Below are 26,663 nucleotides of genomic sequence, written 5' to 3' on the forward strand. Positions count from 1 at the left end.
TGAGAGCAGAAACAAATACAGATTTTATTTGTACATGAGGGTAGTTCATTGAGAAAACATGTAAATAAGTGAATGTAAAATAAAATAATTTAGGTGTTTTTTTAATAAAATTACACAATTCAATGAAATAAATATAAAATATGAGCAGAATAAGTTGTGAAGGGTACATACTCAGTTTATGCTGCCTTATTACTGTCCTTGTTTACAGTCATTATTGACAGTCACTCATTAAGCCTCAACATGTTACCACGAGACTAGAATAAGGAAATCAATTTATTTCTTAAGTACAAACTTAACATAGAAACTGCTGCTGTAGAACTAATACTTAATATATTTCACCCACAACCATATCATCCATACACATGTTCAATTTTTTCTATTAATACTAAAACTGACTTTTTACATGGCTAAAATTAAATATTGTAGCTTGTAGGACTGGCAAAGCTTGTGTGTGAAAACTTATTTTAGTCAAACACGTTTTCAGGAAGAAATTTTAAATTAATAACCTTGAATACCTAGTCAAGATATATGAGCAACATCGTTTCTATACATACATTTGCATTTTTCATGGTTCATATAAAAATTTAATATAACCACTATTATCTTAAACAGTTCCATTCCAGCTCCTTGGTAAAACAAGCTTCAGTCACTTCAACTGTGGGAAGAAAGAAGGCTGTTGAGACCAAGTTTAGTAAACATCCATGGCAGGTAATGTTTATGCCTCTTTTCAACCATAATTGTGTCTACATTTCTGTGTAACGCTCCCTAAAATGATTTTAGGAACCTTTTGCAAGTCTGCTTTTATTTTAGCAAAAAAAGTGGCTTGTAGAAAATGTAAAGTATTATGTCTGGCATATATTTGCTTGTGGTAAACTAGCCTAAGAGCAATATGTGTTTGAGAGCATGAATGGACCTCTGCTTGGTCACACTGGCTGTTGGATTAACAACATAGAACTTAATTCACCTGGAGAGAGGTTTGTCTTTTATTAAGGCATGGTACGGAAATTACCATTTTTGAGTATTATTTTTAAGGTGTGCTGCCAAAAAGCCTCAGCCTCAGATCCAAATACAGTTATGTGCTAAAATTAAACAATGCCTCCTTTTACAGCATTTTGTTTTGAAACTTTACCACAAGAGGTCACTGTAATGTTTCAGAAAACGCTTCAAGCAGTATTGTCTTGTAAGGTAATGTGCTGAAAAATGACTTATGTATACATTTAATATGTATCTATTCTATGTATCTGACTCAATCTTGATTCAGGCTTAAAACAGACCTTAAACATAAGAAGTGGAGAGTCTTTAGCAGCTTTGGAATAATTTTCTGGTAAGGTTTCTTAGCATTACCATCATCATTTAATATTAGGCTATTTTAAATCTGATCACATCAGACCAATGTGCTCTTAAACTGAATTATGTAAAATTGTTTTCAATATTAGAGATCATTGATTTCCGTGCTAAAGTAAATGTTTGGCATATATTTCCAGCTAAACAATCCAGAAATGATGTAGAATTTGTTACCTTTGAATTCCTTTTGCATAGATAATTTGACTTCTAACCTCTCACTGAATTACATTTTAATTTGTAGTGTTTGTTGTGACACTCCAATATAATAACAGATTTACAAGTTAAGTAAAATATGACAGATGCACATGTGCTCTTTCCTAACAGTATGAACCTGTAGTCAGAATGTCATTTCCCTGTTTTTAAACAGTTAATTCTTGACTGTGACAGATAATAGCTGCAGCTGTATGTAACCCTAGTCACGGTCTGTCCAATTTGTGAATTAGACCAATAGTAAATGTGCTGAGAAGAACTATTCATGGGGTATACATACTCACAAAGAAGACTTAAGTTCTGAGAACAGTTTTCTCATTGTAAATGTGAATACAACTTTTTCAGAAAAAGGTCAGTATCAACATAATTAGACTTCAAAGAATGATTACATAATCACACCACTCCCAGGATAGTAAAAGACATAAATATAGAAAAATATGTTTTATATATATATATATATATATATATATTCATATACTGTATATGCATATAAAACTACGTATCAGAAAGAGAACATAGGATGTATCAACATAGAAACCAAGTGAAAATACAAAATGAGAGTAAGAACACAGCAATGCCCCTGCTTAAAAATCACAGCAGGTTGTACAGCAGCAAAGTTCCCCATACTGTTCTTTTGCAGCTATGGAACAGGGGAAGAACAGTCATGTCCTCTTAGCCAAGAGAAAATCCTGACATGAACAATCTCTTTTGACTTCACTCCAAATTAGGAATGGATCCTCGGTAAGAACGGCTTGATTTCAAGTGAATTTCATATTTAAATATCTCAAAACGTACAACAGGAGGAAGGTGTTTACTGCATTTAGTTGTCATGACACCACTGTTTCTAGAGATGGGTGTCAGGAGTTCTCTTGCAGAAGAGTGTGTCAAAAGCAAGGTAAATAGCTACTGTTTCAGAGTTACCAACACCACCAGCAGCAGCAGCACTTCTTGTGACCCAGCAGTAGGAATGATTTCTATTTGGACGGAGTTCTCAATGTAAAGTGACAACGGAGGCAGTGGGAGCTTTTATCATTTTGCTAATCTGTAATATACAGGAAGTAAGTTGAATTGCATTTCACTTGTAAGGACCTCTCTCATTATCACTATATCCAATATGGATTACCTACCTAAGAGTGGCATTTAAAGGAAGGAGGCATTACCCAATCAGTGCTGCAGCATACATATCAGAGAGCATACCATTCTTAGTTGCATTGACCTTGCAGTAGGGGGTCACACCACATTTAATCATCATGCAATTAAGCTCCAGTAACTTGAAATGCAAGAACAGCTTCTATCTGTCATCTTCTCCAATTCCAGGAATCAGTTCCCCTGTGAACTTTCTTTTATACTGTATCTTAACAGTTTAAGTGCTATATAATGATTGACTCTGGGCAATGTCAAATATAGTCTAGTCAAAGAACCACAAAGATACTAACAGAATCACTTGCAGCACCTGCCCAACACCATCCGATGTCTTCAACAACATGGCTAACTGTACACAACATTTTTCAGCCCCACTGAGAAATTTCTCAGAGAAACAAAGACAAATGAAAAATGTTACTTCAAAACTGCTAAATTAGACCACCATCAGCACATGTACGGAAGCCTTTACAGGAGTATACTGACTGCTGTTCTCTAGCATTACTTCCTAAATACTAAAGATATTTGGCATGACTGACCACCGAGTAAAACTTTGCATAACCAAGACAGAAATATATACAGTCACGTATCACAAGTAGCTAAACATTGGTCAGTTATCAAACTGCATAATGCAGTGCTCTCCGAACGGGCCATAGAGAGCCAAGTGTAGGCAGGTTTTCACTCCAGCCAAACTCTACAACAGATGACTTTACTGCTTAGCACCTTCCAAAAGAGAAGAGGAACTAATCAGTGAAAACATCTGCTGTTGTGTTTGGCTGGGTCTTAAAGGCAACTGGTTGGAGACCACTGGTAACTGTGGCTATGAAGAGGTGTCCACCTGACCTCAAAGTTGGAACAATAAATCCTCTTTGTGTTAAACTACATGCAAGTATTAGATAATAATTTATAAAGATCACTCATATATCCTTTTAAGGCAACAGCTTCAAAGGCTCAATTTAGGCTCAATTGAGACACTTCTATGTGAAGAAAAAGTGATTTGGCATAGACCTTACAAATAGCTTTACTGTTACATATGTACTACTTAAATCATGTTTTATGCTTAATAGCATTAAGTGTAAGAGCTGTTCTAGGCCAGTGTTGCCACAGTAAGGCATATCATTTACTTTTTCACACTGGAGTAAAAGCAAATCTCTATCAGTCATGGAGGAAGGGTCACAGATGCCCAATACCCTGCCGGTGCTGGGGATCGGGGAGAGGGGTTTGCACAGTGCACAGACAATGTAGATTGTGTAAGAGAGACAGAAGGAGGGAGACATAGTTTTGAATGCAACATAACATCACATAGAGCTTGCCACCCCATTCAATCCCTCAGTTATTACGGAGCGTCCTCTCAGTACAGGATGAGTGAGTTCAGGCTGGGTCAGAACCGGGAAGGACTAGGCAGGAAAAGGAGAGCCCAGTCCTGTCAACACTAGGAGGGAGCTGAGAAAGGGGTCGGGTTGGAGTTGTTGTGGTTGGCGGACTTGACGATGGTGATGACGCTGGTGGTGGCCACCTTGCCCGGCGAGAGGGGCCCTCGGGTCACAGTCCGGGCAAAACACTGCAGGGCCTCATACTTGGCTCGCAGGGCATCCAGCTCCAACCTCATGCTGGCATTCTCACGAGCCAGCTTGTCCACCTCGTGCTGCAGCTCTAACTTTTGTCTCTCCAGCTCCTCCTTCTGGGTGACGCGTTTGATGCGGCAGCTGGCGGCGTAGCCCCGGTTTTTCAGGGTCCGTCGCCGCTGCTTCAACCGCACAACGTCCTCCTTGGTCAGCCCACGCAGGTGCTGGTTGAGCTCCCGCACAGACATGGCCACTAACTCATCGTCGCTGAGCGCCGGGGCATTCTCACCCACCTCCCTCTTGACCTACAAGACATGAGCAGTGGATGAAGAACAGCACCATGTCTGGATATTGACAAAGTCCAATGACACACTTGTCAAACTTCTCTCACTTACCTTTAAAGCTTTGCTCGTCTTAAAATGAGTCGTCATTCCCTGCATGCAGACAACTGGCCAGAATCACACACAAGACACACTGAGAAGTGGGGGAAAAAAATAAAAATAAGTGTAGCTTACTTAAATTAAGGAAAACACAACATTATCATATTAGTGGAAAGTAACAAAGTACATTTATTCAAGTACTGTACTTAAGTACAACTTAGAGATACTTGCACTCATTTCCTCTTTCTACTTCGACTCCCCTACATTCAAGAGTGAAATATTGTATTTTTCAATCCACTACATTTATCTGACAGCTTTAGCTACTAGTTACTTTAGATATTAAGATTTTACACGGAAAACATATGATCAGTTTTTAAAATATGATGCATTGTTGATGCAGATAAACCTACCAAAAGTTTATAATGTAGTTTAAATTAGCTCCCTTTTGACCACTTACATTAAAATGCTGCTTACATCTTTATGCTTCACTAATAATTCAATAATGTAATGTGTAATAATATAACTGATGGACCATTTTGCTGCTTAATGAGTACTTTTACTTTTGATATTTTAAATACATTTTTGTTGAGAATACTTCTGTACTTTTAACTGGATTTTGAATATAGTGAGTAAATTGTGGTATTTGATACTTTTACTTGAGTAACAGGTCAGAATACTTCTGCTACTAATGCATGTTGTTGTATATTGCAGATACTGAGTATGACATAATATTGGCACTCATCCCCATGAATTCACTTTAAAGACATAACAACATTCCAGGGTCATGTCATGTGCCTATTTGTGTTTGCATGTTACAGCAACAGACCAGCAGAGGGCAGCATGACACCATTAAACACCAGCACTGGAGAGAGCCTTTACTTGTTAGAAAAGGAGGGCATTGATAATGTAGTTCACTAGACCAAGCAAGATTAGAAACAGGCAACCACTCTCCCTCTGTCTTCATAGAACTTTGCATTTAAGCTCTCTGCCTAAGCGATTTTGCCAGGGCACTTTTGAGAAAAGCCTCTCTGTACTCAGCACAGTGAGGCACATGCTTTCCAGACTGCTGCCATGGCCAAAAAAAGCGAGAGCGCTGAGCTGTGATCCTGTGAGAGGCACACATCCCCCAAGGCTCCATTTCAGGACCTGCGGACCAGCCTGACTACGAGTGCACTGTTCCATGCTCGACTGCTACCATGGAAACGCCCTGCAAATGGGCGTGGGAGTGAGTCACATGGTCACCAAAAGGGTAAACAAGTCTCATTCATAACCGCAACACAGCCTATACATAGTACAAAAAAGAAGCACTAACTTGTACTTCTCTCGCTCTCTTTATCCTGTTACTTCCCTTAAATCCAGTCTTGTGCAGATTGTTTATTCCCCTAATCTGATGTGTCTGGGTCTACAGGGACACAGTCAGTCCACACCATTCTGCCTCCTCATCAGACATTAAAACAGACCATCACATCAGTATAACATTTACAGTTATGCTGAACTTTACAAGGCAGTCGATACGCATGTGGAAAAAATTCCTGGAGATGGTGTGTCACAGAGAAATAGTTTCCTTTATAGTCATTGATGTATTTTTGCTGTGAGACAATGTAGTCTATCGATTTAGGGCTGTGTCTTGCTGGTTGGATCCTCTTACACTGGGCTTTCCTGAGCTGCTCTATGCCCTTATTTAACTCTGACGGATATATTTAGCCCACAGTGCTGACACAAATTTCTGCCAGCTAAACAATTTAAGTGAGCATGCGATAAGTGATACCTAAATAAGAGGGCAAATATTCTCTGCAGTCCTGTTAGCTGCAGCTTTCATGGAAGAAAATACTTTGGGTGTGGTGGTTCCTTTTGGTATGTTTATTACGTTTTCACACCCTATGGCTGTATTGTTAATACAGGACTTTGCAACTGTTGATTTACAATTGCTGATTGCAAAAACAGCGCAATCAACATGAAAAACAACTTTGTCTTTGATGGGACCTGTCATTGTTCTTATAATAGCTTAAATTCAACATCACTGTCTGCATAATGTACTTTTGTGTTTTGTCACGAACAGATGAACCTCAAAGAACCCTGACTTGGGAAATAAACAGATGAGAAATACATGTACCAACCAAACAGCTAAAATCCAGAGTCACATAAAATTTAGAGAACATCTGCTGTTCTTTCTGATGTCCTTCATTCATTTTGCAAAACACGCAGCAAAGAATTGCATGTTTGAGATTTCAGAAGCATCAAATAAAGATGAACTAAAATACAACATTCTTTGACAGGAAGTTGGTCTGAATGGCCTAATTTAAGTGGTATTGCATCAGAGGGGGTCCCTGGGTATATTTCTTGCAAAGATCATGGATGGAAAAGTGGTGTGGGGCCTCCCTCTCATCATACAGCAGGCCTCCAGCTTGAATCAAGAGGTTCCCAGGTACCCAGGTTGTTTCTCTGAAATTCTTTAGGCATGTGCTTATGTTTTTGCAACTTGCAGAGGGACAAGGTTTTCCTGATCAAGTTGGCAAAGTTTCTCAAGAGAAAAAACAGCAATTACATTACACAGCCAAATCCACTCTTTATGGCTTTGCCACACAGATGAGACTAGCATATTTCACAACAAATCATGGCCTCTCGCTTTAGTCAAGAAAACAACTCATATTAAGTTTTTCATAACGGTAAGAAAAGGCAGCTGGGAAAATGCTTCAAAGAAAAGCCACAGATGGCGGGTAAAGAACAAAACCACATTCCTGAGTGAACACACATGTGCAAACCTTCACATGCACAACGCAGGCAAATCTGTACTGGAGAGGGAACATTCGGTCTGAATATGTCCTGCGATGCACTCAGCTATGGGGGTGGAGTTCAGACAATCCCACTTGTAAAACAACGGCTGCAAAATTCACAAAATGTCTGGAATTCAGAAGTGTCTCACATCTTTCACTTGCCCAAACAAATCAAAGGCAGCCTGTGTGCACGTGTGGAAGTCAGGAGTCCACTGCCTTCCTTTGTGCGAGACATTGTAAACGGGTCTTTCATTTTACTTTCCTAACTTTTTCATACAAGAGATAATGTTTAATTCCTCAAGAGGGTCCTCTGATGACTAATAACTAAGAATGTACTATTTACTCAGCAACAATGTTATCACTGACGACATGAGAGTAACTCCCCAACTAACTGTCCATTACAAACTCACATTTCATGGCTATGGTTGTTTGTTAAGCCAGTGTCTTATTTGATGTGGAAAGCAGACTGTTTTTTTTTTTGTAAACTCGTACTTTGGGTGTACACATTGCTTTGAAGATGAACTGACCCTTTCATGACTATTTTTGACCCATTCAAGAATGCTTAAAAACAGAACCAATGACGAATGACTTAAACAGCTCTTAAAGTGCAAATTCTTGAAATACTGTATATACTAAATCTATATTTCAGACAAAGTCTGTTTAATGAACCCATGTACCATTTGTTCACTGATCCCAAATGTTTATATTTACTATGGGGCCCCGCCTTCTAAAATAAACAGCATATCAAAGACTTATGCGCTCATGCTCCAGTGATAAATGCAGAGTTGGCTTGTCTGGACTCTGCTTTTCTCCTCTTTTTGTTTTAATTTGGGAGTACGTAAAGCAGAAACCAGACTTGTTGCTGCCAGATACACAGCCAGATAGACAGCCTGATACACTCCTCTGAGAAAGCTCTTGCTTTTCTTGCATTTTTCTCAGAGGGGTGGAGAGGTTTCTCTACAGGCTGGTGTGCGCGGCACTCTGCTCTTTTTCCAGCGCAGCACATTTGGTGGGATATTATGTGAAGGAAATGGAGAGCATAGCTGAGCAGTGAGTCATGCTGTTTACTGTTAAAAGCGACGACCAGTGGCAGGGAATCACACCCTCCCGATCTGACGTTTCCTGGAAAATCCCGTTGTTTCACAGGGAGGAAGGAAAAGTACAGAGAACCTTGGAAATGGTTGGTATGACCACCGAAACCTTTGTGCGGAAAAGGAGGAGAACTCGTTGAATATCTGAGCAAAGATATTCTTCCAACCAAGGACACTGGGATTCAAAGAAATGTCAATAATGCAAAAAAAATAAATAAAATACTGAAAATACTACTAATAATAATCCAGTATACTATCCAGATTTCAGTGCTTCTCTAACAGTTAGCTGAGGCACTGACACAAGGGCAGACAGGATGTGACAGCAAAGCATACATTTTGAATGCTGTGAACATGCAATTGGAGTCACATTGGAATCAGGAAGTTGCCAAGGAAAAAGATCAGCAAAAGAATCACCAAGTCGGCCCAATTGAGAACCAACAAGGAATTCCCTATAGCACAAAATAAATAAATGAGTAAACGTGACACTTGCCACACCTCTGACCATAATGAGATGAAAGCAGCTGGTTGAGATTCAGCCATTCTGACAGAAAAGCAGGAACAGGCAGAATGCAAATCACTGTGGGTGGCAGAGCAAGCAGTCTCAGACACTATATAACTGTCAGGGAGTCACTTTGGACGGCTGCACCACAGGCCTGTTCGCACAGTCATCTGTTATTGCCTGTATACACTCTGTTTGGCATGTTCAGCTGTGGATAAAATCACTGGCTTCCAAAGTCAATAACCAAAACTCGACATTTTTCCAGTAAGAGGAGCAAAACACATCATAGTGAACGTGTTCCCTGTGAGTCATCGCATCACTAACCACAGCTATTTCACTTTCACAACACTCCACCACAAAAACGTTTTGCATTTTGTATCGCTTTCATCCGGCACCACGGCCCAGCAAAAAGAGAAAGCGTATATATCTGGTGATAATTAAACTAGGCCTATATCCTGTGTTTTCAGGGGAATTTCTCCCGATGTCACTGTCACATACAACTGGTGGTAAAATGAGTCAGCTGCTGTTACTTCTCCATCCAAAGAAGACATCATCACTTTGCTGATTGAACCACATATTAACCTCATGACAGAGGGATGCACCCGCTCCCACTGTCTCTCTGAGACCAGAAGACACTGTGCACCCACCAGAAACAACAGTGAATCAGAAAAGCCTCTTTGACACAAACCTGTGACCATCAAAGTGAAACTAGACAACTATTTTCCATATATTAATCACAATGGCCTCATAAGGTCACAATGCCAAGTTATTCAATAAACGTCAAAGGACAGACTAAAAACATACAAAAAAGTCAAGCAGTATTGTTTCTGAGGTTAAATTGTGTTGTTGTTGTTATTATTATTATTATTATTATTAGGTAATTATTTAAAAAAACAGTTTCCTTATCTTTACCCAAGTCATGAAGATTTATGTAGACCAGAAATGACAAGATAAAGAGAAAGATAAGATAAAGCCTTTTCTTCTTCCAGAGTGATTAATTGTTTGTGGAAATATGCGCTCCTGCTGTTGTTTCTCCTGTGTAGGCCAGTCAGCCCTGGTGGTCTAACTTCACATCGTGCCCTTTGTCCCACATGTCGAAAATGCAGACCACGTGTTGTTTATAATGTCAAAAGTAGGCTGATATTTTGCATTATAGCAGCCTATATTAAAACCCATGTTGAAAAGAACAAGAACGCCAGAATTAAAGGGGATGTGAAAATGTTTTATATGAATTCGTTTAAATAGGACAGTCAGTAAGTTTATTTCACTTCCATTTTCACCAAAAGCTCATTCGAGTGATAGAAAGTAGGCTATAAATAAACAAAGCCCAGCAAACAAAAATCACTATTTTTATCTATCTAAAACTCATTATAATAGTTCTGTGGCGCTCAGTAATAAATATTTGGACGTTTTGTAACATTAACCTTTAACAACACTGAGTAGCATTATAACCGTGACATTCATTTTAATCTGCGTCGCCAAAAGTGTTCTATCTATAATATTTATTCATTAAATGTGGTGAATACGCATATGTTTGCAGTTTATGTGCTCGTTATAAACTTTGTCAAATTTATTATCATTTTGGAAAAGTAGAAATAAAATAAGCAGTTACACCAAATTATTTTTTTGTTTTTAACTGGTTTTGCCTATTTTACCCAACTTCCTATACGCGATTATACCGAGCTCTGCGCCACTTTTGGGGCATTGTGTTATGTTACTCCAACACAACACGTGTCCACGCGACTGAAACAATCTACAAAGTCAACATCAGCTTTCATAACCGGGATCAAAACTCATCCTACATGACGGGCGAGTGTGGCCAACACGAGCCTGTCTGCATGCGCCGATATGTCACCAGCGTCACAACTTGAGATATTTAAAAAGAAATGTCAAAACATCTTCCCAAAATGTTTTTAAAAACCTACCTACCTCTGTGGACGCGAATATCTGTGGACCGGAATGCGTAAAAACTGGCGGAGTAGGTTCCCGATACAGTCGACGGAGTAACTTGACTAAGTTGGTGTAAAGCGTCCAGCAGCCGGGCAGCGGTGTATCCTCGTACTAAATCAACTACAAAACAACAACAATGTACGAACATTCCACGCTCTGCTTCCGCAAGCACTCACGTCACCGATTCCTCGTGACCGCCCCCTCCATTCATGAAAATAACTTTCTGCTGACGTCAGTCTGGGAAGGGGGGCTCGGGGGAGGCCATAAATAGAAGATAGATACCGCTGGCGGCTGCTTTTGCTTACTTTACAAAACTAATCTGTACAAAGTCAGCTCGTGTTGCCAATATTAGCCAAGAGCACTCAAGGAAAAAGTCACTTTTTCAAGTTTCAAATGGAAGTCCTGAGCTCCTTCTCAATCTGCTGGACCCCCCCACTTCCTCTAAGCAGTCTTTTATGGTCAGGTCTACACTACAAGGTATTCAAAAATGTGCATTAACTGAAAGAAAACAGCGACCTCCTCCCTCCGTCTGACTTGGGAGAAGCAGTTGCATTCCAGTCCTGGGGAAAGTATGTGGTGTAGTAGCCCAGCAGTCACAGGATTCCTCTTATTTTAACTGCACTGCTGCCAGTAACGTCACAGGTTATTCTGGGTAATTAAGTACTGAATGTAAATATGTTAAGTCAGTAGCCTTTTTAGGGCTGCACTCTTATGGGTTAACCTGTTCATTTATCTGATATAAGAAGACCTCAGCTTTGAGGTTGCCTCAGACTATGGTGCCTCTTAAAAACAGATGCAGTGTGTTTACACTATAAACACTGTGGGCTGCACGGTTCAAATGAGGCTAGAAAGAGGAGGAAAATGCACTTTCACATTTTTTCTGCTGACTGGACCAACATGGCTTGGAGCAAAGACTAAAATTATGCTGTGAAATACCTTCAAGCTTCTTGCAGGATAAACTGTCTGGTAAATGTAAATCACTTTATATCATAGGTTATATGAGTAATAATATTGTCCATCGTTGACTTATGTTAAGTGTATATGTGCAGAAATGTAAAACACATTTGAAATAAAGTTTAGAACAGCATCCCACATGCATGGGAAAGGTAAACATCTGGATCTGGAGCCTGTGTGTCAGAAATGATGAAATTAGATATGGAATCTGGTTAGTTTTATGACATATATATGATATAATTATCAAATGTAGAAATTAATGGTGGCTATACAGTTCATTTATTAATATCAGCTGATTTGTGCAGACAAGATATATGCAGATGAAATGTTAAACTGTTAAACACCTATAAAATGTATAAATTCATCATCAGCTTGAACTCAGTCAATGTAGGACTCGTGGTTTTAAGAGCTTTTTAATTGTTCATTTCAGGCCAAAAGTTGCTTCATTATCATTTTTGTTCCATGATGGTTTCTGTTTAATTGTGCTATGTTTAGCCACTGGAAAGACAAAAGAGGAAACAGACACACACTAATTAAAGGCACAGACACATTGTTTCAGATGCATGATGCCATTTTTAGATAAAGTGTGACTAGTAGATGACGAGTAAATATATGATAAATGTTGCGTTAGACTTACTGTACAGACCTCTCTCTGTTGTATGGAGGCTTTACTTTTACGGTTTTGTATTGATGTTAAAAACAAACGACAAAAAACTTTGAATATTGACTATTCTGAGTCACTAGTGGGAGTTCCCCATTATAAAAATAACAAGGACCCGCTTCCAGTGAAACTAAATAGCAATCGATCTCTTATAGACTTAGTGCCAGATACCCAGACTAGCATAGATTTAGGTTACTGTTATGCAGTTTACGGTTAGTGACTCAACCGATTAAGCTCTTCCTCTGAATGTGGAATCAATTATTTAGGTCTACTTGAAATTGTGGACTTGTTTCTTTCATCTGCACTCGAGCATGTTTTAAATAAAAAGCAAATAAACTTCATCAGATGAGAAACCAGCCTTGTGTTCTGGTTAGCTTGTGTCAGCATTGTGTTGACCACAAGCAACAACACATCATTTCCTTTGTGTAGCCTTCCTCTAATGAGTTAAACATCATTTGGTGAACCAGTTCTCATTTTCTTCTGTATTATCGAGATAAAATTAAATACAGTAAAATATTTAAATTTTATAATTCATTCTTCTACTCCACTACATTTTAAAGACAAATATTGTACTTTTTACTCCACTACATTTATTTGATAATGTTATTAGTTACTTTGCAGATTCAGATTGTTAATACAAAATATGAATCAACTAATAAATTATGATATATTGTTATGGATTAAGATACCCAGCAGAATATGAAGGAGCTGAAATCAGCTCCACTTATCATTTGCAACATTAAATGCATCACTAATTATAATCCAGTAATATATATTTTTCTGAAATACATGAGTGTGTTTACTTTTGGTACTTTAAGTATATTTTGATGCTGATACTTGTGTACTTTTACCAAAGTAAGATTTTGTCTTCCAACACTGATTAAATTAGAGAAGAGATGAAATAGCATTAGATGGGATTACATTAATTGAGAACTGATCCAAAATGAGATTTAGTTTACATTATCTTAGATTTGAGGTGAGATTGGATGAGATGGGATGAGATTTTACTATATTACATTACAGTAGATTAGATTACATTATAGATGTGATGACGTTAAAAAAAGATGCAATGAGATTGTATCACATTAGATTAGAAATGAGATGTGATCAGGTAGAATTAGACAGGATTACATTCATTTAGAACAGATTAGAGATGAGATTGATTAGATTGCACTAGATAAATTAGATCAGAGATGACATGAGATTTAATTAAATGAGATGAGACTAGGTTTTATTAGATTAGAATAGGGGTGAGAATACATAAAATGAGATTAGATTAGATTACACTATATTAGAATTATAGAAAATATTAGACATTACGTTATAGATGCGAGATTACATGAGATGGATTAAGACTGAATTATAAATGTGATGAGATGGGATAGAATTAAATGGGATTACGTTAAATTAGAGTAGATTTAAGATGAGATGAGATTTGATTACAATAGATTAGACTAAAAATTTGATTGGATGAGATGGGATTAGATTACATTAAAGTAGAAGAGAGATGAGATGGGATTAAATTGGAGATTACATTAGATGAGATGGGATGAGAGGAGATGAGATGAGATGAGATGAGACTGCATTACATTAGATTAGGGGTGAGATGATGGGTGAGTTTAGATTACATTATATTAACATAGATTACATTAAAGTAGATTAAAATGAGATGCAATTACATTAGATGAGACGGGATACAGTACAGAAAATACCGAATAGAAACAAGACTATAGAACTGGTATGTTGTCTGTATGTCGTCTGTTTCCTCCAGAATATGCCAGCAGTCGACAAAGAGAAAGAAAAAGTCTCTGCAGGACCAACACTGATATTCTAGATCAGTCAGACATCCAGCTGCCACACCACCCAATTACTGTCCATCTGTCAGCAGTGTCCATAGATGACCTGAAGTACACCCATTGTGTCTAACAAAACAAAAACAGCGGGCCATGTGTGGCAGACTTGTTGGGGTTTTCGTCAGATCAACATGCTGTGGGGTCTGAGGTCTTACAGGCAGTTTTGGATTACAGGAAGTAACACTGAGTCACTAATCTTGCTTCTTTCTGACTCAGACTGTTGAACTCAGAAATCTGATCTGGCCCAAAGAGCCCCCCTGTGGTACAGGAATCTTTTTTTCCCCTTTACAAAAGCTCCAGATTATTAGTAAAAAATAAAAAGGCTTTTTTAAGAAAAAGGCTTTTTTAAACCGAAGTAGGCCTAATAGCCAAATAAATCACTCTGGGTAAAAACATTCAATTATGAATCACATTTTCTTCCTCCGAGTGTTTTGCTCAGGAATATCTGAGAATGCCTGACACATGAGACAGCTGCCTCTGGCACAGTTTGGACCGTACGTAATTTCAAAACTAAAATAATTGTTTTTGCAGATTTGTAGACTTCCCATCTGACACAAGATTTAATTTGGAACATTGACTTCACATTCCACTGACTTCACCAAAATGTGTTTCATATGAAAACACTTTACGTAACCAGCTGGCCGGTTAGTGCTGCATAGAAACGAACATGGTGAAGTTACAGTAGTAGTAGTGGTGGCAGCAGCTGGAGCATGGTGGACTGTTTACAGCCTAATAGTCACCACAGTTCTGTAATATTCTCTTATAACTTCACCATACTCAAAACTATTTGATTATCAAAATGAATGTTTGGGATTTTGAGGACAGTGAGGAAGAACAGTTACCTATTTCTTTACTTGATAGTCTTGTCAGTGATTAGCAATGTTTAAGGAATGAACAAATCGCTGCTGCTGACGGGTGGGACTAAATATGGACATTATTAAGGGTGGTAAAGCTGCGATGCTCCGACTTTGTTTTCCTCGAGGCATGAACATTTTTAAAACAGCTGTCGGGATGAAAAATTGCATACTGTGATTTCTCAGAAAACCTTGCATCTACATTGCTTTAATGTCTGACTCACCATCATATAGTTCTTAGTTTTAAAACTTTCTTGATGACTTAAGACTGAATAAATCTGTCTCTTATTTCCTTTCGGATTTGATCTGATGGTGCACTTTGTGGCTGTTGTGTTGTTGAATAGCATTTCAGTTTTTTATGTTATCTGTATTGAAATGTGGAGCGTTATTTTGTCTTGGTGCTGCTCCTTTTCAGGTGTGTGGTCCTTGATAAGGTCATCACAAAATGCTGTTATTTTATCATGGCTGATTATTCTGTTTAGATTGAAGTCTTGTTTTGTTAGGTTTTATTAATGTTTATGTAATTACACAAATGATAAAATGATATTGTGGTAAGATAGAAACCTCCCACCCTGTAGATTGAAGAAATGTTACCATTTTACTGCAGTAAAATGCAGATTGCTGTCACCTTGTGTTAAATTTGTGGTATTTAAAGGAAGCATGCAAGTGTAAAGTTGTCTACTTCGCTAATAATTCATCCTTAAGTCTACTTATAGGCCTATATAAGCCATGCCATAAACAACAAATATGCTGTTTTTCAGATAATCAGAATCAGATTAATTCAACATAAAGCTCCCAAAACAGTTGGTGCAAATGCGAGAAACGCATTTTGTTGTCTTTAAATTTTTATTTTAGAACAGGTAACTTACACTTTTCTTGCAGTAGAACTATATCCAAAATGTAATTAGAAAAATAAATGATTTGTGGAAGTAGTGCATCTCATGGGTTGTTGATTATGATTATGAAATGGCAAAATATCTGCTGACACTGAAACTAGGGATGAAGAAAAAGCTTTCCCAAGCACTGACTGAGCCACAAGAAAGCAATTGAGCTTAAAATGATTCATTGTTTTGAAGTATTTGATGCAGTCAAAATAATGACATCTGCTGACCGATTCTTGGTATCTGCTTTGTACACATGGATTAAATGCAAGACCCTATGAAAAAACTGTGAGTCAAAATATAAGTGCTGCTGTCATCCGTCGTGTTTTCCTTAGTTAAGGTCATATTCTCTGAAGTAATTACTTTTTAATTACTTTTAATACTCCCTAGTTATATCTAGTTTTACTTTACTTTGAAAACGGAAGTCATACTATGTCTTTACCTTGCCGTGTCTAACTTGATATTGCAGTTGTAGTTATCCACTGTGACCATCAGAGGGCACACACCCCATAGACTTACACCATGGGAAGACCCATGACTTACACTGTATACTCTGCCCTTTACATAGAATAGGAATACCTCAGGTAAACTTTCACAATAGACAGTTACACATTGTAACCACCCGCCAATGGGCAAATAGCTTGGTTAAGTATTACTAAGCTAAACTAGTGTCTGTCGTGATGTTACTGTAGCTGACGTGTGTTTAGAATGACGAGTCTTCCTGCCCTCTGGTGGTAACCGTGAGTAACTACAACAGCACTCCTTTAGCATCAAGTTAGATACATAGTAATACTTCCGGTCATCATTTTCAAAGTAAAACTTTTTACTACAGACGTAGTTACGCACGATGGTCACTAGGCACTGAAGACTCATCATTACTACGGCATACGGTGAATAAATTCATAATAAAACATTTAGAGAAAATTAGGTCGATCTGTATCGAATAGACTGCTTTCAGTGGAACAACATCACCACCTTACACTTCTTGGCACTAGGTGGCGGTATACCCTTTTATGTTTGTAGCGAACAACCTTGATACAGCGAAGAAGACATCATGGCTCAAACTGTCTGATAGCTTTGAGTCGGCAAATGTTTTTGTTTAAATTGCATCGTTCAGGTTAACCACGATCAGTTGAATGAGACCGAATAAATATGTGAGCCACTTTTAATTTAAGTTTGTTATTTTGCAGGCCAACTAACGCTAGGTAACGGTCAGTAATACGCATGACACTGTTAAGCTAACGTTAGCGAAAAGCCACATATGTAGCTTTAGCATTATTTGTTGTCGATAGCCTAGCAGTTTGTGTCCCGTATGTAGTACAAATGTTATTAACAGCAAGCTGTCAACTGAGACTAAACACAGCCTTTTTGCTACGTTGGTCTGTAACGCTCCAAGTGATTAGTTATTGCGATTTAGGGTCTTACATAGCCAATTGATCTTAGCTCTAAGTTAGCCGTTAAGTTAGCTAACGTTACTAGCTAAACTTGTGTATCTTACGTTAGCTAATCTTGTGTTTAACCGTGTTTTTCTCCTACACAGACTGCTCTAAGCTAGGTGATGTCACCCTCTTAACCTGCAGTGAATTTAGTTTTGACTTGTGCCTGTTGGTCAAGATGAATCGTCCTAAGCCTACGACTCTCAGGCGCCCCAGTGCTGCAAAACCATCAGGTATAATGCCATCCCGTATCATCTTAGTGTTATTTTAAGCTGAAGATGGTAGCAAAGCAGAAGAAAATCACATCTTACTGTGACGTCTGCTTTTCCCAGGTCACCCTCCACCAGGAGATTTCATCGCTCTCGGATCAAAGAGCCAGGGTGGAGAACCCAAAGCCCCCGCTGTCCTCCTGAAGCCAGCGTCCACAGGTTTACCTGCTGACCGTAAGAGAGAGACTTCCTCCACTCTGCCCTCCTCATCGGGTCTGTCCAGCCTCGCCAAGCGGCCCAAACTATCCACCACTCCTCCAGTGAGTGCTCTGGGACGACTCGCTGATGTTGCAGCTGTGGACAAGAGAGCAATATCACCCTCTATAAAGGAGCCATCAGTGGTACCTATTGAAGGTAACTCAATGCTACTGTGCCTGTTTTTAAAAAACAAAAGCTTTACATAGAAATGGCTACAAAATGTATGTTGTATATTTTACACTATCATTGTTGCAAAGAAAGTTAAAACTTCTCTTTTTTCTTGTAGTGTCACCGGCAGTGCTGCTGGATGAGATTGAAGCTGCGGAGGCTGAAGGAAATGATGATCGCATTGAGGGATTGCTGTGTGGAGCAGTGAAACAACTCAAGATGAACCGAGCCAAGCCTGACATAACACTGTACCTCAGTCTCATGTTCCTGGCCAAAATCAAGCCCAATGTTTTTGCTACTGAAGGAATTATTGAGGTAAGATTTCTTTCTGCAGTGATGCTGTAATACATGTCTCTAGAGGAAAATGACGACTGCAATACACGTTTCCTTAGCCTCGACTAGTTTTTTAATTTCAAAATAGTAAAGTAGTGGGTAGTTTTGGTATATGATGAAAATAGTGATTAATATTCAAGTGAATAAAGAAAATAACTGGCTATCTCTGTCTTAGTCAATGATTAATTCATGCACATCTAACCATTTGTCAACTAACTGATGAGTTGGCTAGAAACACTTTTGATATTCAATAAAGACATTGTTAGCCTTACAAAGAAATATTCCCCAAAGTGAACCTCTCCTTTTATTACTTTCCACCTGTCTCACTCTTGTCTCAAGGCCTTGTGCAGCCTCCTGCGCCGTGATGCTTCGATCAACTTTAAAGCAAAGGGGAACAGCCTTGTGTCTGTTCTTGCTTGCAATCTGCTGATGGCAGCCTACGAGGAGGACGAGAACTGGCCAGAGATCTTTGTTAAAGTGAGAATCTCCTAAACACTCAAAAGAGTTATAAATTCCTTTTTTACAATCTTTTATTTTAGCCAAGTAGGAACAATTTGTCAGTCCTAAATGTATTTTCAGGTGTACATTGAGGACTCTCTGGGCGAAAGAATCTGGGTGGACAGCTCTCACTGTAAGAATTTTGTTGACAACATCCAGACTGCTTTTGGGACAAAGATGCCCCCTAAGAGTATGCTTCTGCAGGCTGACACCAGCCGCTCTGGTGGAGATCTCAGTGCAGGTACGGTTACATTGAGAAAACACACTGGCTTGTTGGGTGTTAGGATTGCTGATGGAGGAAACAAGTGCTGATTGGTTATGCTGCGTTTGGTTTTTTTTTTTTTTTGCTTTTAGGTAGCAGCCCTCATCCCTCAACCCCCGATGAGGACGACAGCCATACTGAATTGCTGATAGCAGAGGAGAAACTCAGCCCTGAGGATGATGGGCAGGTTATGCCAAGGTATGGAAACTACCCATAGATGTGAAGGATGCTACAGTGTACGTGATGATAAATTAATAAAATATCATAATCTTATCACTATTAAATTATTTATAATAATTCATGCAAAAAATGTACTGAGTTCCTAGACCTTTTTTGTCTTTTGTCTCACCCTCTGGCGCACTGTAGGTATGATGAACTGGCAGAGAGCGTGGAGGACTATGTGCTTGACGTCCTCAGGGATCAGTTGAACCGCAGGCAGCCGATGGACAACGTGTCCCGAAACCTGTTGCGTCTGCTCACAGCCACATGTGGCTTCAAAGAGGCACGGCTAATGGCTGTGCAGAGGCTGGAGATGTGGCTCCAGAATCCAAAAGTGAGTAACAAATATCCTCGTAATGCTTAATTTCCCAGTATCTCACTAGCTGTATTTTCTGTGTGTAACCTGTAGTAAAATACTGCATTTGGTGAGTAAATTGCAGGATGATAGCGGCAGTCCTGCAATAACTGATAATTTGTCACAATATCTTTGTAAATGAAAGTGAAAAGGTAGCTTATAATGGCAAAAAAAGACATATGAAGTCAGTACACTGGTATCAATATCGTAATACATTCTCTTGCAATATTGGTACCAGTGTGTTGATTATTAAATGCAAGAGATACAACAATATACTGCAATATTATAAAATTGTAGTATCTAATATGTTTCTCATTTTAACATTTTTTGTGTTTATGTGAAATTATCATGAATATAAATTAATGAGTATTAACTCACTTTCTTTTGTTTTGGGTGTGCACAGCTGACTCGACCAGCTCAAGACCTCCTCATGTCTTTGTGTATGAACTGCAACAGCCACGGAGCAGATGACATGGAAGTGGTCTCCAACCTGATCAAGATCCGACTCAAACCTAAAGTCCTCCTCAACCACTACATGCTGTGTGTCAGGTCTGCGGAGTCTCTTTTTGTTTTTTTACTAACTTGTTGTTACACGCTGTGACTTACACTAACTGGTGCTTTGGCTTCTCCAGGGAGCTGCTCAATGCACACAGAGACAACCTGGGCACTATGGTGAAGCTGGTGATCTTCAATGAGCTGTCCAATGCCAGGAATCCTAACAACATGCAAGTCCTCCACACAGTGCTGCAGCACAGCCCAGAACAGGCTCCAAAGGTGAAACTAAAGGCTTTTGAATTTAAACAAAATAGTAGCTTGGAAATAATGCTATTATTTTAATCCATCAGTTTTTGTTTTAATTTCTTGGCTTCTAAAATCTGTGTTTAAATGTTATTGTTTTCTCAAAATCAACATTCTCCTTCTTGTTCTTCCTTTTTGTCTGTAGTTCTTGGCGATGGTGTTCCAGGACCTGCTAACCAATAAAGATGACTACCTCCGTGCCTCCCGGGCCTTGCTGAGAGAAATCATCAAACAGACCAAGCATGAGATTAACTTCCAGTCCTTTTGCTTTGGTTTAATGCAGGAGAGAAAGGAGGCCACCTATGTGGACATGGAGTTCAAAGTAAGTATATATGAACATCTCTGTCATTTCAGCTTTAATCTTTATATATTTATGCTTGACTTTGAACTGTTTATTCTCTCCCATAGGAGCGTTTTGTTATCCAGGTGACAGATTTACTGACTGTCTCCATGATGTTGGGCATTACCGCTCAGGTCAAAGAAGCTGGCATTGCGTGGGACAAAGGAGAAAAGAAGAGTGAGTGCTGTGTAATTTGTTCTAATGATGTATTTATTAACCATGCATGATAATGGTTTGCCCTGAACACATGTCTGTTTGTTTCAGATCTGGAGGTCCTGAGATCATTTCAGAGTCAGATAGCTGCCATCCAGAGAGACGCTGTGTGGTGGCTTCACACCGTGGTTCCTACCATCAGCAAAGTTGGCGCAAAAGACTACGTTCATTGGTCAGTAGCTGCATGTATCTGATGTGTTTATTGTTCAAACTGCACAAGCTAGCCACTTTTCATCTACTTTATATATGAATTATCTCTTTCATGTCCGCAGCCTTCACAAAGTGCTTTTCACAGAGCAACCTGAGACATATTACAAGTGGGACAACTGGCCTCCAGAGAGTGACAGAAAGTGAGTTTTCCTACATTATTCAAAATGACTCATGTTTTCTTCTGACTGTATCCAGCACTCTCACCTTACTAAGCTGTTTTTTTAATTCCTCAGTTTCTTCCTTCGCCTCTGCTCCGAGGTGCCTCTGTTGGAGGACACACTTATGCGCATTCTGGTGATCGGGCTTTCACGAGATTTGCCCCTGGGCCCAGCTGATGCCATGGAGCTTGCAGATCACCTGGTTAAGAGGGCTGCTGGAGTTCAGTCTGATGGTGTGTGAAGACCCACTTAGGCTGTAATTGTATATAATCACAGTTAAAGCTGTGTATATTACTCTGGCAGATTATTTGGACATTTGGTTAACACATGTGCCTGAGTTTAATGAGCAGCCAACTTAAATCTTTCAAGGGGCAACTACTTATTAACATCTTATCCTTTCAAGTCAGCAAAATGCATGTTAGGAAAGTATGAACAAAGGAAATATGGTTTTCATAGTAATTGTTTAAATACTTCTGGACATACCGTTTGAATCCGTAGAGCTGACTGTTTATCTGGAGGTCCTGAAAGTGGAGAGGATCCAACTCATTGATGCAGTGCTGAATCTGTGTACATACCACCACCCAGAAAACATTCAGCTGCCTGCAGGGTACTTCAACTGTCTTTACTGCCTTTTAAGAACACTTTCAGGTCATACGGTTTACAGTCTAAAATAACAAATGACTCTTAATGCTTAAGGTACCAACCGCCAAATTTGGCAATATCCACACTGTATTGGAAGGCATGGCTGCTGCTGCTTGTGGTGGCTGCGTTTAATCCTCAGAAAATAGGTACAGCACTCCATTTTCTATGTTGCATACATAAGAGTAGCTATTGTATATATTCTAAGCTATTAAATATTTTCTTTTAATATATTGTCTGACATTTTTTTCCTTTTAGGTTTGGCTGCCTGGGATGGCTATCCTACACTGAAAATGCTCATGGAGATGGTTATGACAAAGTAGGTGAAGGTTATCATTTAGAATAAAATAGTTTCAAGATAATAATGCTGAACAACTAATACACATCTCTCTATGCTTCCATAGTAACTATACCTACCCTCCATGCACCGTTGCGGATGAGGACACAAAGACGGAGATGATCAACAGGGAGCTGCAGATCTCCCAGAGAGAGAAACAAGAGATTCTGGCCTTTGAGAGCCACTTGGCAGCAGCCTCCACCAAACAGACCATCACAGAGAGCAACAGCTTGCTGTTGTCTCAGCTTACCAGTCTGGATCCACAGTAAGAGACCAAGAGGAATTACCTTATGCACCATGTAACTAGTTGATTGATAAATTGTATTCTCAAAGAAAAGGCCTCATCTATAAGGGGAAAAAGTTACTCAAATTGGATCTTGAGACTTCCATCTTCCATCTTCGCATGGCCATAGCAGTCAAATCCTCCACTTTCTTTAGATTGGAGGAAGGGGAGTAAACTTACACTGTCCTACTTTTTATACAGCAGACAGTTTAATCTAGCCATTACCACCAGAAAATCATTGTCAGTCCATAATGTAAGAAGTCCTGTATTAATCTATATTAGCACTTGAACTTTTAAAATCTTCATATAAGTATTTTTACATCTGCGTGACAGGAGATGGACTCTGTTTTTATTTGTGTTCAGGGGTCCTCCTCGTCGGCCTCCTCCTCAGGTCCAGGAGCAGGTAAAAAGCCTCAACCAGTCTCTGCGTCTGGGACATCTCCTCTGCCGTAGCCGCAACCCAGACTTCCTTCTCAACATCATCCAGAGACAGGTAATGGCCATGTACACACTACTACACAGTACACAACTGCCCAAAACATACTGTATCGTCTCTACTGCTCATAGTACAAAATGAATATGTCTCAAAATGGCTAAATGTCTGTCACTGCAAAAAACTTAACAGATGTAGGTGACAGCTATGTTACCTTCAAAATAGGGATTGTGTCTCAACAAGCACATCATTTATGTAAATTATTAGCTTGTTGCTATACTGGACTTTGGATTAGAACTCGGAATCACTGGTATATTAAATCTGTGGTTTTCCACTCAAGCTGAACTTCAACTGGAGAAAACCTGTTTGGAATTGACAGAGTGATTTATTGGCAGCAGAACGCAAATTGAGCCTGACTTAAGAGGAAGAAATAACACATTCATTCTTAGTCCTGTAACTGTGATTCATTTTTAATCCTTCACAGGCTTCCTCTCAGTCAATGCCGTGGTTGGCTGATTTGGTCCAGTCCAGTGAAGGGTCCTTGGATGTGCTTCCAGTGCAGTGCCTGTGTGAATTCCTTCTGCATGATGCTGCGGATGACAGTCTGCTAATAGAGGATGATGAAGAGGGAGAGAGCAAAGAGCAGAAAGCCAAGAAGAGACAAGTATGTTGACACCAGTCAGCAATTACTGAAATGGTCCTGTTTTGACATTGTTTTTGAATATTCTTGATGACTGGTCTTTATTCATCTTTGGTCTCAAATTAACATGCTGCATGCTAAATTTATACTTACTTGCTTGGTATTACTGACTCTTGACTAATACTGAATTATTATCTCTCTTCCTGTTAGAGACAACAAAAGCAAAGGCAGCTACTTGGGCGGCTCCAGGATCTTTTGTTAGGTCCTAAGGCTGACGAACAGACAACATGTGAAGTGCTGGACTACTTTCTGCGCCGTCTCAGCTCTTCTCAGGTGGCATCGAGAGTGCTAGCCATGAAGGTACTGTATTGGAAGCAGAAAACATTATCTGTAGTAGCATTATGTTACTGTTAAAAAAAAAAAATCCATTTACATTATATATTTGTGTGTAGGGTTTGTCATTGGTGCTGAGTGAAGGAGGCTTGAAAGATGGAGAGGAGCGGGACCAGCCCATGGAAGAAGACTCTGCAGATGCTGAGCTCTTGCCAGGGTACCAATGGCTGCTACAAGACCTCCCAAAGCTCCCCTTGTTTGACAGTGTCAGAGGCATGACGTCCACCGCTCTGCAGCAGGTCAGCGTCTTGACTCAACAGTGAACTGGGAATAAATGTAAACCTTTTAGGAGGATTGATGAGTAGGAGTTTGAATGGTGTGTCTTGTCTGTCTGCTCCCTTGAAGGCTATTCACATGGAGACAGACCCACAGACGATCAGTGCCTATCTCATCTACCTATCCCAGCATGCACCAGTGGAGGAGCAGGCTTCTCATAATGACTTGGCTCTGGTAATCACGGCGAGTTGCTTAAATTACATTTACATGACATGCTTTTCTTTAATCTTAAATCAGTTTTGTTTTCATGGAGCAGTGCTGACATGAATCTTCTCCACAATCACCCTCTATAGGATGTTGCCCGGCTAATCGTTGAGCGTTCCACCATCATGAACAGCCTGTTCTCCAAGCATTCCTGCAGGCCTGAGTCAAATGCTGTGCTCAGTGCTTTCCTCACCATCTTCTCTACATACATCAGGAGGATGAGGAAAACCAAAGAGGGAGAGGATCTTTACAGCTGGGTGAGCACTGGCAAGAGTTGTGTTACTAAGTGAAATACATTGTTATTTACATTATGGCTAACTTTTTATTGATCCTCTCACTGGCTCAAAGTAAGTGAAACATAAAAAACTGCAGAGTACAAATAAACTGCAAGTTCCACATCCCCTAAAGTCTTCTTGCAATCAAAAACAAGTGCAAAGTTTTGGGCTTAGTGACATGGCAATGTTCTGGTGATCAAATATGCTTTGAGCCTGCAACTGAAATGTCCTCTTCAATTGAAGATTAATACCTGTTTGATGCAGGCATTTTTTGGGGACCTGTATTGAAAAGGGGGGAATTGCATGATAAAACTTTGTTTTTTTGGTGGTGGTGGGGGGGTTTCAGTCCGAATCTCAGGACCAGGTGTTTCTGCGTTGGACCACGGGAGAGACTGCTACGATGCACATTCTTGTCGTCCATGCCATGGTTATCCTGCTGACTCTGGGGCCACCCAAAGGTACTCCTATTCACTTTACAGTTCAATGTTTCCAATGTTAAAAGGGCTGTAAGAACATGTTTACCATTGTGTATTTTTACAGGAGAGAGTGATTTCTATGCTCTTTTGGACATTTGGTTTCCCGACAAAAAACCTCTACCCACTGCCTTCCTGGTTGACACCTCAGAAGAGGCCCTTCTGCTGCCTGATTGGTTGAAACTGAGGATGATCCGATCAGAGGTTTCTCGATTGGTTGATGCAGGTACAACTTGTCATAGTACACAAAAATGTGTGTTGCTCACCATGTACATACATTTTGTTTTAACTGAACAATACATGTGTTTCCCCAGCTTTGCAAGACCTGGAGCCTCAGCAGCTGCTGTTGTTTGTACAGTCCTTTGGCATTCCAGTATCCAGCATGAGTAAACTGCTGCAGTACTTGGACCAGGCTGTCTCCCATGATCCACAGACACTGGAACAGAACATCATGGACAAACGTAAGAGTGCTGCAGATATCATACTTTTGAAATGGTATAAGATTTTGAAATTTATAGTATAGTTGTTATATAAAATATCAATGATTTATCTCATTTTGTATTCATCCTGCAATAGACTACATGGCCCACCTGGTTGAAGTGCAGCATGAGCGAGGTGCCACTGGGGGGCACACTTTCCATGCCTTACTAAGCTCCTCTCTTCCTTCAGACAGAGGTTGGTGACTTTAGCCTCCAAATGGTTGTTTATGTGCAATTTCAACTTATATATTATATGGCACTTTACATTTAAGTCATTGTCTCTATTAAATGTTTACTCACAATATTGTAAATGTGTTTAAAGATATTAAGATTTTTTTATACTTTCACATAAGATTAAGTAACTGACAAAAAAATCTACTAGAAAATGTATCTAAATTAGTCCATGCCCTGACTACATCCCTCCTGCCAGATTCTGCTGAAACAAGTAAGGCCAAAGTTACCGTGGAAACGCCCCACAGCTCTGTGAAGATGAGAGGAGCCAGTCAGCTTCCTGTAGTCGGGCCTGACGATGATCTCGCTGGCATGTTGCTTCAGGTGGGTTTTACTAGGTGTTTTTTTTTCTTTTTTCATTTTAACTTTTTGGATAACATGAGGTCA

General features: G+C 39.5%; 2 protein-coding genes across 9 annotated transcripts in view; one reads left to right on the top strand and one right to left on the bottom strand.

Annotated features, from left to right (window-relative positions):
* On the bottom strand, positions 1-18,032 carry mafk (v-maf avian musculoaponeurotic fibrosarcoma oncogene homolog K). Of its 3 annotated transcripts, none has more exons than XM_044180246.1 (3): positions 17,904-18,032; positions 4,655-4,733; positions 1-4,564 (listed from the first exon to the last, which is right to left on the bottom strand). In XM_044180246.1, the coding sequence occupies exons 2-3, from the start codon at positions 4,697-4,699 to the stop codon at positions 4,127-4,129; spliced, it is 483 nt and encodes a 160-aa protein (XP_044036181.1). In that variant the 5' UTR covers positions 4,700-4,733; positions 17,904-18,032; the 3' UTR covers positions 1-4,126. The 3 variants fall into 3 exon arrangements, with proteins under 3 accessions (XP_044036181.1, XP_044036180.1, XP_044036178.1); XM_044180245.1 differs by lacking the exon at positions 17,904-18,032 and adding an exon at positions 10,933-11,071; XM_044180243.1 differs by lacking the exon at positions 17,904-18,032 and adding an exon at positions 10,929-11,067.
* Positions 17,162-26,663, top strand: part of ints1 (integrator complex subunit 1) — an 18,441-nt gene continuing 8,939 nt past the window's right edge. For 2 of the 6 annotated variants that reach the window (XM_044180234.1, XM_044180238.1), the window contains exons 1-30: positions 17,162-17,310; positions 17,697-17,825; positions 17,925-18,215; positions 18,346-18,542; positions 18,900-19,037; positions 19,140-19,299; positions 19,413-19,518; positions 19,687-19,873; positions 20,298-20,443; positions 20,527-20,668; positions 20,838-21,014; positions 21,101-21,209; positions 21,297-21,417; positions 21,518-21,595; positions 21,689-21,846; positions 22,112-22,220; positions 22,310-22,401; positions 22,511-22,571; positions 22,657-22,854; positions 23,236-23,365; positions 23,790-23,969; positions 24,156-24,305; positions 24,398-24,577; positions 24,684-24,797; positions 24,908-25,075; positions 25,440-25,551; positions 25,634-25,792; positions 25,881-26,027; positions 26,143-26,241; positions 26,476-26,600. In XM_044180234.1, coding sequence (XP_044036169.1) covers positions 17,771-17,825; positions 17,925-18,215; positions 18,346-18,542; positions 18,900-19,037; positions 19,140-19,299; positions 19,413-19,518; positions 19,687-19,873; positions 20,298-20,443; positions 20,527-20,668; positions 20,838-21,014; positions 21,101-21,209; positions 21,297-21,417; positions 21,518-21,595; positions 21,689-21,846; positions 22,112-22,220; positions 22,310-22,401; positions 22,511-22,571; positions 22,657-22,854; positions 23,236-23,365; positions 23,790-23,969; positions 24,156-24,305; positions 24,398-24,577; positions 24,684-24,797; positions 24,908-25,075; positions 25,440-25,551; positions 25,634-25,792; positions 25,881-26,027; positions 26,143-26,241; positions 26,476-26,600 — 4,089 coding nt within the window. In that variant the 5' untranslated portion in view covers positions 17,162-17,310; positions 17,697-17,770. Of the gene's footprint in view, positions 17,368-17,696; positions 17,826-17,924; positions 18,216-18,345; positions 18,543-18,899; positions 19,038-19,139; positions 19,300-19,412; positions 19,519-19,686; positions 19,874-20,297; positions 20,444-20,526; positions 20,669-20,837; positions 21,015-21,100; positions 21,210-21,296; positions 21,418-21,517; positions 21,596-21,688; positions 21,847-22,111; positions 22,221-22,309; positions 22,402-22,510; positions 22,572-22,656; positions 22,855-23,235; positions 23,366-23,789; positions 23,970-24,155; positions 24,306-24,397; positions 24,578-24,683; positions 24,798-24,907; positions 25,076-25,439; positions 25,552-25,633; positions 25,793-25,880; positions 26,028-26,142; positions 26,242-26,475; positions 26,601-26,663 lie in introns of all 6 variants that reach the window. The other 4 variants (XM_044180239.1, XM_044180240.1, XM_044180236.1 and 1 more) reach the window with 3 other exon arrangements.

Source organism: Siniperca chuatsi, linkage group LG21 (assembly GCF_020085105.1).
Source record: "Siniperca chuatsi isolate FFG_IHB_CAS linkage group LG21, ASM2008510v1, whole genome shotgun sequence".
NCBI classification, from domain to species: domain Eukaryota; kingdom Metazoa; phylum Chordata; class Actinopteri; order Centrarchiformes; family Sinipercidae; genus Siniperca; species Siniperca chuatsi.

Excerpts from the sequence above, each read along its gene's own strand:
- mafk (XM_044180246.1), bottom strand. The coding sequence starts at position 4,699 with ATGCAGGGAATGACGACTCATTTTAAGACGAGCAAAGCTTTAAAG. Across the intron at positions 4,565-4,654 it reads AGACGAGCAAAGCTTTAAAG|GTCAAGAGGGAGGTGGGTGA; the intron begins GTAAGTGAGAGA and ends CATGTCTTGTAG.